The following is a 13,963-nucleotide window of genomic DNA, read 5'->3' on the forward strand; positions in this document are numbered from 1 at the left end:
CGCGCGGCTTTCCTTGGCCAGCACCAAGATGGTGACCAGCGTATGAGCTGACTGACATGATGATCACCGCATGGCACTCTGCGTTGTCTTCCGCTTTTAGCCCCTTGCACCTTATCGCAGTGAATGTTGGTGAACGGCAAGGTTTGCGTTGGTCGGGGGCGGCGCAACCAACTAGCATTTGGATGCCGCCACGCCAGTCAATTCGGGCGCTTACTCCACTCTCTCGAAAGTAAACAACAGCAGAGCCCCCGCTATTTCTGAAGCGTAGGACGATCGCGCGGTACGGTTGCGGCCGGATTACTTCACCCGAGACGGGCATAAAACATCATCGTCAGCCTGTATTTTTACAGCGCGCGCGCCGCAACCGATGATAAGGTCGGTCCAGTGAGCTGAGGCGCTCCAGCCGCAAATATCACTCAGTCTCCGTTTTGCCTGCCAAAGCGCAACAAGGTCTCACTCACTCGGTCTCAGCGCATTGCAAGAATGGGGTCCACGGCCACGTACGTGGCGGCGGAGACCCCCAAGCCCGGCGACGACGAGCCCAACCGCCTGGACGTCGCCTTCAACCGCGTGGACAACCCAGCGCCGACTGCGTCGAAGGACAACGCGGCGACCGACGGCCAACTCGTGTCAATGTCCGAGCTCTTCTCGTACGCTGACGGCGTCGACAAGCTTCTCATGTTCCTGGGCACCGTGGGAGGCTTGGCCGCCGGCGTGGGGCAGCCCATCCAGATCGTGCTCTTCGGAGACGTGCTCAACACGTTCAACCCGGCCGATCCGGGGGCGAACATCGAGCACAGCATCAAGCACGTCGCGCTCAACTTCGTGTACGTTGGCATCGCGGTCTTCATTGCCGGCAGCATGCAAGTGGCGTGCTGGACCATCACTGCTTCGCGTCAGGCCAAGCGCATTCGCAGTGAGTATGTGAGCGCTATTATGACCAAGGAGATCGGATGGTTCGACGTCAATGAACCGATGCAACTTGCAACGAGGGTCGCGGAAGCCACCGTAACTATTCAATCCGGAATTGGCAGGAGAGTGGGCGACGGGCTAAATTTCTTCTCGATGGCCGTGTCGGGCATCGTGATCGGTCTGGTGAAGGGCTGGCAGTTGGCGCTGATCTTACTAGCGTTTACGCCGTTCATTGCCGTCACAGCCTTCTTCTCTATGAAGGTGCTTTCTACGGCGACGCAGCAGGGACTGGAGAGCTACGGCAAAGCTGGTGCAGTGGCGCAGGAGGCGCTGAGCAACGTGCGCACGGTGCACATGTTCAACTCCATCAACCATTTCATCAAGAAATACGAAGACGCTTTGGGTCTGTCGACTAAAGCTGGTATCAAGAAGGGGCTTGCAGTCGGATTGGGCACGGGAATCATGTTCGGCACCATTTTCTTCACCTACGCTGGTGGCATGTACTTCGGCGCGCTCATGGTAGCGAACGACAACTTGGACGGCAATACCTGTACTGGCAGCTCCTGCTACAACGGCGGTCGAGTGCTCACGGTCTTCTTTGCGGTTATCATGGGCGCTATGGCGCTTGGCCAAGCTGCTCCGAGTGCTGAGGCTATCACTGCTGCCCGTGCCGCGGCGTACCCTGTCTTCCAGACCATCAAACGGTCGTCTCTCATTGACCCCCTGAGCGAAGAGGGCAAGAAGCTGGACAAGGTCATGGGTCGCATCCACATTGAGAACGTCTCCTTCGCCTACCCTTCCCGTCCGGAGATTCAAGTGTGCAGCAACTACTCTCTTACCATTGAACCGGGTGAGACGGTTGCGCTCGTGGGTCCCAGTGGCAGTGGCAAGAGTACGATGGTGTCGCTCATTGAACGCTTCTACGACCCTCTTAGCGGAACGGTGAGCATCGACGGTGTGGATGTGCGTACGCTGAACGTCAAGTGGCTGCGCTCGCAAGTTGGACTGGTCGGACAGGAGCCTTCTCTCTTTGCCACGTCCATTATGGAAAACATCCGCTACGGTTGCCCCTCGGCTACGGATGATCAAGTGATTGAAGCTGCGAAGATGGCCAACGCGTACAACTTCATCAAGGAGTTCCCGCAAGGTTTCCAGACCGAGGTCGGTGAGCGCGGCGCTCAATTGTCTGGTGGCCAGAAGCAGCGGATTGCCATCGCTCGGGCGATCATCAAGAACCCGCCGATTCTTCTTCTGGATGAGGCTACGAGTGCGCTCGACAGCGAGAGTGAGCGTATTGTGCAGGCTTCTCTCGATCAACTGCTGGCGAACTCGCACCGAACCACAATTATCGTTGCCCACCGACTGTCGACTATCCGCAACGCAAGTCGGATTGCAGTGCACAGCGGCGGCAAGATCGTGGAAATTGGCTCGCACGATGAACTGATGAAGTTGGAAAGTGGCCACTACCGTCTGCTGGTCGAAGCGCAGAGTCGTGTGGCTTCTGAGGAGCAGGAGGCGAGCTCTACCGAAGTTCTGCAGGTTGAAGAGCTCGACTCCCCTAATGATCACATCGTTCGCCCTGGTCGATCTCCTCGACGATCGATTAGCCGACACAGCGTGTCTGAGAAGGAAGGTGCTGGCAAGGGAGATGATGCCGAATTGGGCGACGTTGATCTGCCTCCGGTTTCGATGGCTCGCGTGTGGAAGATGTCGCTGCCTGAATGGAAGTTCATGAGTGCGGGTTCTCTCGGTGCTATCATCAATGCTGCTGTGTTCCCCGTGTGGGGAGTTCTATTAGTGAAGGTGACGGTGCTCTTCTTCAGACTCGACTACACGAAGCACGAGATGATGGATCACGCGCGCTGGTGGGCGCTTGGCTTCATTGGTCTAGGAATCGTGTTCACTCTCTCCATTACACTACAACACTACGGCTTTGCGGTGGTCTCGCAGCGGCTCGTCACTCGTGTGCGTGCATCCACCTTTAGCGCGATGCTGCACCAGGAGATCGGATGGTTCGACTTGGATGAAAACTCGTCGGGCGCACTGGTGTCTCGCTTGGCCACAGACTCGGCGGTGCTGCAAGCCATGACATCGGAGACATTGAACCGAGGGCTTGTGAACCTCACGACCCTGACAATCGCGTTCGCCATTGCGTTTTACTACAGCTGGCGGATGACACTCATCCTGCTAGCGGTTTTCCCAGTGCTGGCCTTGTCCTCCTACATCCAGGCGCAGCAAATGACTGGTACGTCAGGAAACAAGAAGAACAACGACGCGGATACGGCTGCGGGCTCTCTCCTCTCGGAGGCTGTCGGCTCTATCCGCACGGTGGCTTCGTTCAGCATGGAGGTGGCGCTGAATTCGATGTACGTCGGGTATCTCAACGTCTCGAAGGAAGCTGATGTCAAGATCGGTGTGGTGGGAGGCATGGCGTTTGGTGTCTCTCAAGGAGCGATGTTCCTGGTGCTTGCCTTCCTGTTCTACCTCAGTGGACGTTGGATCTCCCGTGGCATCATCACGTTCGAGGAAATGTTCATGGTTCTGATGGTCATCATGCTCAGCACCTTCGCGATCGGCATGGCGGCTCAAGGTGCCACGGACGGAGCCACGGCGAAGCGATCGGCTCAGCGTGTGTTCAAGGTCATCGACCGCAAGCCGCTGATCGACGCTACGTCTGGAACCGGACGCTCGTTGGAGCACGTCGACGGCGACATCGAGTTCCGAAACCTGGAGTTCACGTACCCCGCCCGTCCGGACGCCAAGATCTACAAGAACTACAGCCTCAAGATTGCTCGTGGCCAGACTGTCGCGCTGGTCGGAGCGAGTGGCAGTGGCAAGAGTACGGCGATCTCGCTGTTGGAGCGCTTCTACGACCCGGCGGCCGGTGTAGTGACGCTGGACGGCAACAACCTGAAGGATCTGAACCTGCAGTGGCTGCGCGAGCACGTGTCGCTCGTGAGTCAGGAGCCGGTGCTGTTTGCCGGCACCATCGCCGAGAACATCGAGCTCGGCAAGCCCGGCTCGACCCGCGAGGAGATCGTCGAGGCGGCCAAGAAGGCGAACGCGTTCGACTTCATCAGCAACTTCCCGAACGGCTTCGACACGGACGTGGGCGACCGCGGCGCGCAAGTCTCGGGCGGCCAGAAGCAGCGCATCGCCATCGCGCGCGCCATCCTGCGTGACCCGGCCGTTCTGCTGCTCGACGAGGCGACCAGCGCGCTGGACAACGAGAGCGAGCGCGTGGTGCAGGCGTCGCTGGACCGACTGCTGGCCCTCAAGCAGCGCACGACGATCATCGTGGCCCACCGCCTGTCGACGATCCGCAACGCCAACTTGATCGCCGTGACGCATGATGGAGCCATCGTGGAGCAGGGCACGCACGACCAGCTCATGCAGCTGCCCAACGGCGTCTACAAGGGCCTCGTGGCGCGCCAGATGAACGCGCACTGAATAATATATCACACGGAGACAATATGAAAGCGAATACATGTACGCAATACTATACACTTCAACACTGTACCCGAACTGTACCCAAGTTGAAGTGGTCTGTATTGATATGCCACATGACAAGTTCAACATTCCATTCCATAGTTCGCACTTAGTCGAGGTCAAGTGGCTCGCAAGTCTCCGCATTGCGCGCCAAAAGCTCCGCTCGGGACAGGCGGAAGCGCAGGACGCGGCGGCAGCTAGAGGCCCCAAGAGCGCCCGCAAGCATGGAGCGTCTCTATCGACAGGTGAAGACGCGTCTCCTCTACCTGCTGATACCCTCCCCAGCCTCTAACTCGCGCTGTGTGCCTCTGTATAATGATTTTCCCACCAGGTCCAAGAGACGCAGAGGCTGCTCTCCGACCCCGAGACCGACTGGAAAGACTGCTCCGCGGCGATCGAGGAGCTCGCGACGGCCGTGGAGTCGCTCCGACGCGCGGAGAGCTACAAGGATGCGGTTCGCCTGCTTCTGAGCCTCTCGGTGCGGTGCCAACGGCCTGTTTACCGTTACTTTTCGCTAAATTATTAAGATTTTATTAACTTTTATTAATCTTTTTGCATATATTTAGGCGGGGATAGGGGTGCAGTTGTCGTCAATCCGATCCAAGCTCGTGAAGGACGTGTGCGAGCACCTGCTGCGCATCGTCAAGGTCACGGGGCAAGATTTCCAGGAGATGGCCAACGTGTTGATGCCGCAGATCGTGAGCACGGCCAAGAGCTCGTCGGCAGCCATCAGGCAGCCGGGAGCTAAGCTGCTCTGCAAGTTGTCGGAGACTGTGCGCTACGATGTTGGGCTGATGAGGAAGATCTTCCTGCAGTTAACACAAGGTGGGATAGGCTTTAAAAATTGGTATTTTATTTTTGTTCTAATTGTTGAAAATATTTTTACACTTGCAGACAAAGTTCGTGTCCTGCTGTTGGAGCAGTTGCGGATTATTCTCGTCTACTGGAGTGATGACGAATTGACGCAGTGGATCTCGGACATGCTCGAGATGGTCCGACGAGGACTGGAGGACCAGAACGCCGGTGTCCGATCGGCTGCTCGTGAGGTGCTGACGAGGATTTCCTCGCATTGGTAAGGATACGGTCGCTATATGTGGTAGTGGGTGACGGTAGTTCTAACTGGCTGATTGATGTTTATCGTAGGCGTGAGCGTGTGGACGAGTTCGTGGATATGCCATCGAATCAGTCAAAAACACTGATTATCACCGAGCACCGGGACTCGCTGTTGGCCCAAGCAATTGCGGAGAAATACCCAGAACTGGTCAACAAATCAGAAGTGCTTGCGCGGAGCAGAGGTTCATTCATGAAGTCTCGTTACAAATCGCCTCGACACAAGAAGAGCGAGCAAAACGTTGAGATTCACGTGGCGACTCCACCTCCAAAGCAGCGTGACGACCAAAGCGCTACAATGCAAGATGCTGTTAGCAGCGAAGCGGAGTTGGACATCGAGTCAGTTGCGACTGCTGAGAGTACTCGGCGCGAAAAGAGCGCAACATCTCGACGCCTATTCGTCGACACCAACACATTTGATGACCTCGAAGAAGACGAAATCGAGAAGAAAGATATCCCCGAGGTGTTCGATGGGTCCCAAATGCATGGCTACCGGTCCACATCAGTGATGCAAGAGACAGAGGTACTAGCTCAGCTAGAGAGTGCACAGATCTCCCTTGGAGAACATACCATCTTGAGCCAGACTGCTGTGGCGCGAACCACTACTGCATCAAGTATCGATGAGGTACTTCCACATCCTGGTGTCACGAAGCTCAAGGAGTCAAAGATCCCAAGCCCGTTAAACCGCAGTCCGAGTTTCCTCAGTAAGAAACGGTTGGAATCGCCTACCGGAACTGGTAGTTCTCCGCATCTGCGGCCGTCTCTGCTTCCTCGCCTAGGAAGTTTCTCGTTGAAATCTCAAGGAGGTAGTGGCACGTCGACGCCAGTTGCCGCTGCAATCGTCGAAGAGGAAAAGATTGAACCGAAGCCGTTGAGCGCAAGCGACGAGTTCTTCAGCAAGCCTATCCCAAGCAGTATGGCGACCCCGACGCCGCCACTGCAGCCCGCAGACAATGTTACAATTCGACCAAAGCGACGAGCTTTCTTCAATCAAGAACAAGAAGAGGAGTCATCGCCGCAAGTGTTTTCTCCTGTGCAGACACCTTTTGAAGCACCAGTAGAAGAATCGACGCAATCCCTGCACGTGGATACAACTCCAGAGGGGCACTCTAGCGGTAGCCCGCTTGACGAAGAAACAGCAACGCCTCTGCGTGAAAAGCACTATGCTGACTATACATCGGACGACGTCGACGAGTTGAGCCATCTTACGGAAGGAAGCGACCAAGTCGAATCTGATACTGAGTGGAATCGTCACCGACTGGACGAGAGTGAGTCTCGAAGTGAAAATGACGGTGACTCTGTGCATGGAGATGCTGATCAGGCAGAATACAGAGGTGGTGACGATGCTTTCCCTGATGACTGGAGACTGGAGGGGCCCAGACACCAGTTTGATTTCGAAGATGAAATTGGCAATCGCTTGAGCGATGATGAGGCGAAAGCTGGTAGTGATGCTGAAATTGAGTCGACTCACGTGGATGATCCGCACGATCCAACTACGGAATGGCTGCAACAAGCTGAATCGTCACCGAAGGATGAACTTTCGATGTCGGGTGAGTTTGAAGAAGAAGAATGCCAGGAAGAGGTGAAACCAGACAGCCTTCCCAAGGATACGCTCGAAGCCCTGCTCAGTGTCCGTGATGAAATGACGCGCCTTCGAGCCATTACAAGAAAGGAGGAAAAAAGCTTCGACTTGTCAGTCAAGGAACAATACGCACCAGCACCCCGCGCATTTGACTCCTCAGACACTGCTGAGCAATCGCAACAACAATCCTTGGAAGAGCATGAAGCACAACCACGGGACGAGCCTGAGAGACCGTATCTGGCGAGATTGCAGAACGCTGAACGTTTTGCTCGAAGCCCTCTTCTAGCACCTCCTACTGATGATGTGTCCGATGAATTGACAGAGAGGAACATTCTGAATCGACTACCTTCACTGGAAAGGTTTGGGCAAATGCAGCCTGAAGCAATTACTTTCGATGAACCAACTTTCGATGATTATCATGAGAGTTCAAGTGAGCATGATGATCCGGATCTACTAGCTCACTCTCCTAGCCCTCCACTAGTGCCTGAACAAGTTGGCGCACTGATCGACTCGGACAAGCGCGAGGAGGAGCCCATCGATTTCGTGAAAGAGTTCCGCCCTGCTGAGATTCATATCCCGCGTGTAGAACCGGATTTCCCTGCGCCACAAGCCACCACTCAACCTCAGGAGGCCGCCTTCGTCCACGAAGAGCTCGAACATGCGGGACGTTTCGATGCAGCGGAGAAGCTCTTTGCAGCTAAGAAGACGCCCCCGCCTTACGGGTACTATGACCGACCGCATTCACCTGAGCCCGAGCTATACATGCATTCCGAGCCGTATCACGAGCGCTTGCCTCCGACGCAAATGGGGGCAATTTTGAACCCCGTCATGTCTCCAACTCCGAACGTAGTTACTGAAGATCCGAGTGGGGATATCAATGCTGCAGCGGAAGAAGCGGTGGAAACCCCAAGTGTCGACCCGCAGGACACGGAAGCAGCACCCCAACCTGATCTGCAACAGACTCAGCCTGAAACAAGCTTTGCCGAAAGAGAGCCGACACTGCCGATGGATGATGAGAACAAGCCTGAAGACAGCCCCTTGAATGCAGAAAATGTTGCTCGCCCGGTTTCGCCACCGCAAGCTACTGTGGCGGAAAGGAATGCTCCGCCAGCAACACTGGGCTGGGCCAGCTCCATCGGTATCTCGGTTGTTATGCTGATTGCAGCGGTGTTCTGCATCGCTGGAATCTTGCATGCAGCGAGGACAGTGAGCGAGTCTCGCGAGTACCACCAGGCTCTGAAATCGCGCATTGATATGTTCGAGGCGAGTATTGTTGAGTCCCACGAGAAGGTACTGAAGCTGGAGGAGGACTATGCTATCTGGAGCGACTACGTGCGCAAACTGACGCAGGACGACGAAGCTAACGCGCTCCGGCAGCTAGAGGCGATTCAGATCGAGGTGCAGAAGTGGCAGCAGGACATGAAAGCAGACCTCGTGCAGTTCCGACAGGCGCTGTCGGTTGACTCCATCGAGGCCGCGTTTGCGGACCTCCGCGCGAACAAGACGAAGCAAACCGAGCAGTAGTAAGACAAGTATAGCAAAGTGAGTGAAAAGGATTAGGCAGAATTCGAAACGGAAGCGGATATCAAGGACAGCACCGACAACAGGTTGCACGTCCATCTATTTAATCATACACCGTGCGCTCGAAGCAAGCAGAGCATCCTAATGCAACCAGCAACGTCTTCTACTGCTGGTTCTGGAAGTCAAAGCTGCCGTCCTCGTTTGCCGCGTTCTTGTCGACAGCAACGTCCAGCGAGCGGTTGGCCTCCTTGAGCCTGTCGAGGGCGTTGTGGCCCTCCTGGCCGAGGGTGTTTCCTCCCATCTCGAGCGTCTTGAGGGACGGGTGCGAGTGCAACGCATTGAATAGCGTGACACTCAGCGCCTCGTGGAGCCGGTTGGCTCCAATGCCGAACGTCTCGATGGCCGAGTTCGCCAGCAGCGCCGGCAGCAGCTCGCTCAGACCCTCACCGAGTTTGTTGTTGAACAGGTGCAGCTCCTTGAGCGACTGGGCCTTCAGCAGAGGCGTCATGCCGACACTAGTAAGGGCGTTGTTACCCATTTCGAGGTACGTCAGAGTCGTGTTGCTCGTAGCGAGCACATCGGCCAGCTGCACCGCGCCCTCGTCCTGGCACTTGTTGTTTTCGAGACGCAGGATCTTCAACGTCTTGTTATCACGCAGTCCATCAGCCAGAGCAGCGCACGAAGCCTGCGTCAGCTCGTTGTCCGACAGATCCACCTCCACCAACGTCGAGTTCTGCTTCAACGCAGCCGCAAGCGCCGCAACGTGGTCGTCAGTCAACTTGCACTCCTTCATCTGCAGCTTCGTCAGCGACTTGTTGGTCTTGAAGGCATCAAAGAATTTGGACGACGCCGTCTCCAGTCCATTGAACGACACCTGCAGCGTCATGAGCGAGCAGCTCTCCTTCTCCACCAGCGCAGCCAGTGAGTCCAACCCAGCGCCCGAGATGCCAACGTCCGTCACGCTGAGCTCCTTCACGCCAGCCTCCGCGTTCTCGCTCAGTCTCTCCGCCAGTTTCTTCACTCCTTCGTCCCCGATCTGGTTGCGCGACAGCGTCACCGTCTTGAGCGACTTGTTGGTCTTAAGCAGCTCCCCCACCGCCGCCGCGCCGTCCACGCCCAGCGACTTGAACTCGAGGTCCCAACTCTCCAGCGCCGACTGCGCGTTGCGGGCCAAACCGGCGCTCAGCGTCTTGACCGCGTCGTCCCCGAGCGCCTCTGAGCCCAAGCTCAAGTGCTTCAGCGTCGAGTTGACCGCCAGGCAGTCGGCGAACGCCTGCAGCCCCTGGGCGCCCACCTTGTGGCCCGACAGATACAACTCCTCCAGCTGCGAGTTGCCGCTGATGCTCGACGCCAGACGCCCGAAGTCCGCGTCGCTGATGGAGCGCGTGCTCATGACATAGAGGCTCTTGGCCGTCTTGGGGTTGCTCAGCTTCTGCAGCAGGTCGTCCACGCCGGCCTTCTTACCCCACGCCATGATTGATGCAGTTCTTGTAGTGACGGAGCCAGTCAATTACTGAGCGGTTGGAGAGCAGCTTGGCTTTAAGAGTGGACTGAGTGGCAGTTGATTAGCATAGTGACAATATCTGCGACGTGTGTGAAAGATGTGACGTGTGAGAATAGATACTTGTAATTGAATTGGATGGATTCCTGAATTGTTCACATGGAGGTTTACTACACTCGCTACTGTAGACTGGTAAATACAACGACTACGTCGCCGTTCGGCTGCCTATGCGGCGGCAGCAGAGGCTCCTGTACGGACAGGCTCGATGTGCATCATGAGCGAATTCCTCATGCCGATGGTGATCCCCATTGCGTACTGCACGTTCTGGCCGGGGACTTCTCTGAAGTGGAAGCGACCTACAAGCGTCGCGATCACGAGCTTCATCTCTAGCATTGCCAGAGCTTTACCGACGCACATTCGCTGGCCGCCGCTGAAGGCGTTGAACTTGGCCATAGGCGTCTGCACGAGCTTGCCGGTCTCTTGGTCAATGAACCGCTCCGGGTTGAACTCTGCTGCGTCGGGCCCCCACACCTCCGGTCGTCGAGCAGCGCCGAAGTGACACATGCCCACATTCGTCCCCTTAGGCACGAACGTACCGTCTGAGAAGACTGTGTCATGGATACACTCTCTGAGTGTGAATGGCACCGGGGTCTGTAGTCGCAGCAGCTCACGGATCGTTGCTTCGAGGTAGACTAGACCATGCACCTCGTCCATCGATGGCACATACGAGGGGCTAGTTGCGAGCTTCGGAAGGTTCTCCAGGAGCTCGGCGCGTAGTTTGTCCTCGACGTGGGGGTTTTGCGTCAATGTGTGCAGCAACCAGCTCATAGCGTCGGCGGAAGTGTCGCGGCCAGCTCCCAAAGCTGCAACGGCGATGTTGCGCACGTCTGTAGGCGACACCATGTCGCCATCTTGCTCCATGCACTCGAGAACAATAGATACAATATCCTTGTCTGCGTCCTTGACGGGTCGGCCGGCCTTGAGGTCTTCTTGGCGCTGTCGCCGTGCCTCAATAGCGGTGGAGATGATCTCCATGATGAACTCGTCGATGAGTGCGACGTCCTCTCTGAGCTTGCGTTCCAGGCCCACGTTCAGCCAGCGCATGAGCTTCCAGAACCACACAGGCTGCTGCAGACGCCCCGCCACGATGGACTGGGCCTCGTCGAAAGCCTGCTCGAACGGGTGCTCGTGCTCCGAGTCGATGCTGTCCAGCGAGTTGTTGAACACCATCTCGGCGAACGCCTTGAAGGTGAAGCGGTGCATGAACATGTACACGTCCACGGGCTTCTTGGCGACTGCGGCCTTGAGGAAGACATTCTGCAGCAGCAGAGTGTGTCTCTGGATCACGGGCGTCATGTGGTCGCGCAGGGCTCGAGCACTGAAAAGTCTCACCAGTAGACGGCGATGGTACTTCCAGCGCTCGCCCTCGATGATGAGCACGCTGTGGCCCATGAGGTCCACGAACATGTCGTACTGCTGGTGGCCCTTGCTGAAGTGCTCGAACTGCGTCTTGACCACGTGCTCGTAGTGCTCGGGCACGGCGGTCACGAGCATGTCGCTCTGGCCGGGCAGGTGCAGCTTGAAGACGCCGTTGTGGGCGATGCACTGCTCCGCCATCCAGCTGTGGAAGCGGTGCGCGTTGCCCGCCAGCTGCAGCATGTTGCCGATCCACGGCACCTTGGACGGCAGGTACGGCACCACCTTGGGCTTGTCCTGCGGCGTGTTCTCCCACTTCTCCTTCGTCTTCTCTTCCTTGCAGTCAAGCACGCTGACTGCGTCTCCACTTGAGCGGGTGGCGACGTACGCGGCCACCACTGCAGCTCCGGCCAGCAGAGCGAGCCCCGCCGGGCCGAGGGGCGACAGCGCTCGGTGCTTGGTCAACCACTTGCGCAGCATTGCGGTTGGAACGGGGGAAGCTTCTGCTGCCTGTTCACGACGCGGTGAATTGCGTTGTGAGTTGAGTGCTGGCGAAGACGCTCCGAATGCATGCACTCGTGTGAGGCTGTGTAGTAGCTGCGACCGACCGCCGATCCGCCGAGCAGGATCACGCCGGGCGCGGCTTCTTTGCCCGAAGTCGACGCCAGATGAGACCGTGGCTTGCATCGCAAGGCCGTTGCAGGCAAGTTGCATCCCACTGCGATGCAGCCAGCAGGTGCAGCTCTGGGCGTCGCAGATGCGCCAAGGTAGCATGCTTCTTGCAGTCGACACGCGAGAAATCGCCCGTGGATTTGAGCAACATCTACAGTAGCGCGTCTGCTGCAGCATCAACTGCTGTGGGGTGTCGCTGGAAATTCTTCGACGTGGCTCGAGCGCCATGAAAGCCAGGCAAGGGCAGAGGACGGTTGCCATCCCAGTAGCCGCAGCTTCTACTGCTGCTCACGCGAGCCTCCGGACATTGCTCGGCGGCTGTGGTCCACAGGTGCTTACTGGCGAAACGGCTTCGGCGATCCAAGGTTGACACCCGCTGTCCTCTTTGGAGACGGATTCGTCACGTGGTTGAGGCGATTTTTTGGATATGGTAGAATATCATCAAATTTCCGACCGCACTTAACCCCTCTAACCCCGTATTCTGTATCCTACAGAATAAGCATTGTCACAGGACATAATATCCAGCAAACTTGTCCTCTCTTTCGAACTTCGCATATGGATGTTTGTATAGCCGGTATTGTGCACTACTTCCTGTTAGATTAGCGATGGGAAGATAAACGGGGTTTATTCCGCGGTAATAGACGGACGAGTATAAACCACCAACAGGTTTGAAAATTCGGGTGGAAGCCTAAAACCGCCGCGTGTCAGCCACTCGTACTTTCCTTCATTCCGAAACTGCGCTTTTCAAGACGTCGCAATGCAAGCTTTGTTGGGGCCCGTCGAGCGCGCCCAAGTGGCCAAGGACCATGGCCGAAGACGATCATGATGAGCGCCATTGTGATCTACAGGTAAGCGAGAGCGTGTACTTTGCTCTGCAACATTGTACTAGTGGTATATTGATTCTACGTTGCGATGTTGATTGCCAGACCTGGTGATCCGACCCAGACGACGCTATGAGCTCTCGCGTGTGGCCCGATTGGCAGATCGATTGCGGAGTCAGCGCACAACCTCATCGGTTCCTACGAAGCCGGCTACAGCCGGGTCTACCGCTATATTGTAGCTGATGCAGTGGCTACTCAAAAGGCTACAGAAGAAGCGCTCCTCATGGTGTGGCTACACCGGAGACTACAGAAGAAGCGCTCCTCATGGTGTGGCTACACCGGAGACTACAGAAGAAGCGGTAGATGCTACGGCGGATGCTACAGAAGAAGCTCTCCGCGTGATGAGGTTACACCGGAGATTACAGAAGAAGGGACAGAGGCTACGACGGAGGCTACCGATGAAAGCGGCAGGAATGGAGCGGCAGTGCTGGAGGCTACAGAGCAAAGCGGAGGCTATAAAATGGCAAAGATGACCCACGGCTGGCGCGAACATTGAAGAGCGTGCGCATGTAAAGGAAGAAGTAGACGTTGGCATGAATATCACATATTGTCCTGTTTCGTACAAGAGGAACCGTGTGTAGTGCGTGTCATTACGGGCTATTGAGCATGCAAGCTCCCTGGTGTTGTTAGAGAGACAATCGTAACAAGCTTGTTAGGTGGGCTAAAGAAATCTAATGATGCGCTAATGTCAAGCACAAGGAAGAATTCGCCCAGTTCCTCCTCACTACGTCAGTTAGGAAAAGGGCGATTTCTTCCTCCGCGTTTATCGCGACGTGTCGAAGATGGGTGGCTGGAGCCGAAGTATGCTGCCTTAGCAGCCTTGCAAGGTATTACCATGTAGCAGGTTTTGAGCGTGCTCTACGCTCGCCACGACCAATA

At 56.4% G+C, this 13,963-nt stretch overlaps 4 protein-coding genes across 4 annotated transcripts; 2 read left to right on the forward strand and 2 right to left on the reverse strand.

Annotated features, from left to right (window-relative positions):
• Nucleotides 1-483: 483 nt before the first annotated feature.
• PHYSODRAFT_252196 (multidrug resistance protein ABC superfamily) lies at nucleotides 484-4,362 on the forward strand (the record flags this gene model as incomplete). The annotated part of the gene is made up of 1 exon (XM_009527084.1): nucleotides 484-4,362. The coding sequence occupies one exon, from the start codon at nucleotides 484-486 to the stop codon at nucleotides 4,360-4,362; it is 3,879 nt and encodes a 1,292-aa protein (XP_009525379.1).
• A 263-nt stretch (nucleotides 4,363-4,625) lies between these two features.
• On the forward strand, nucleotides 4,626-8,438 carry PHYSODRAFT_314175 (hypothetical protein; the record flags this gene model as incomplete). The annotated part of the gene is made up of 6 exons (XM_009527085.1): nucleotides 4,626-4,646; nucleotides 4,733-4,879; nucleotides 4,968-5,226; nucleotides 5,296-5,473; nucleotides 5,545-8,349; nucleotides 8,393-8,438. The coding sequence occupies 6 exons, from the start codon at nucleotides 4,626-4,628 to the stop codon at nucleotides 8,436-8,438; spliced, it is 3,456 nt and encodes a 1,151-aa protein (XP_009525380.1).
• Nucleotides 8,439-8,777: 339 nt separating this feature from the next.
• On the reverse strand, nucleotides 8,778-10,088 carry PHYSODRAFT_488550 (hypothetical protein; the record flags this gene model as incomplete). The annotated part of the gene is made up of 1 exon (XM_009527086.1): nucleotides 8,778-10,088. One exon carries the CDS (start codon nucleotides 10,086-10,088, stop codon nucleotides 8,778-8,780), a length of 1,311 nt encoding a protein of 436 aa, XP_009525381.1.
• Nucleotides 10,089-10,340: 252 nt separating this feature from the next.
• On the reverse strand, nucleotides 10,341-12,011 carry PHYSODRAFT_314178 (hypothetical protein; the record flags this gene model as incomplete). The annotated part of the gene is made up of 1 exon (XM_009527087.1): nucleotides 10,341-12,011. The coding sequence occupies one exon, from the start codon at nucleotides 12,009-12,011 to the stop codon at nucleotides 10,341-10,343; it is 1,671 nt and encodes a 556-aa protein (XP_009525382.1).
• Between the last annotated feature and the right edge of the window lie 1,952 nt (nucleotides 12,012-13,963).

This window comes from Phytophthora sojae (assembly GCF_000149755.1).
Source record: "Phytophthora sojae unplaced genomic scaffold PHYSOscaffold_3, whole genome shotgun sequence".
Classification (NCBI taxonomy): domain Eukaryota; phylum Oomycota; class Peronosporomycetes; order Peronosporales; family Peronosporaceae; genus Phytophthora; species Phytophthora sojae.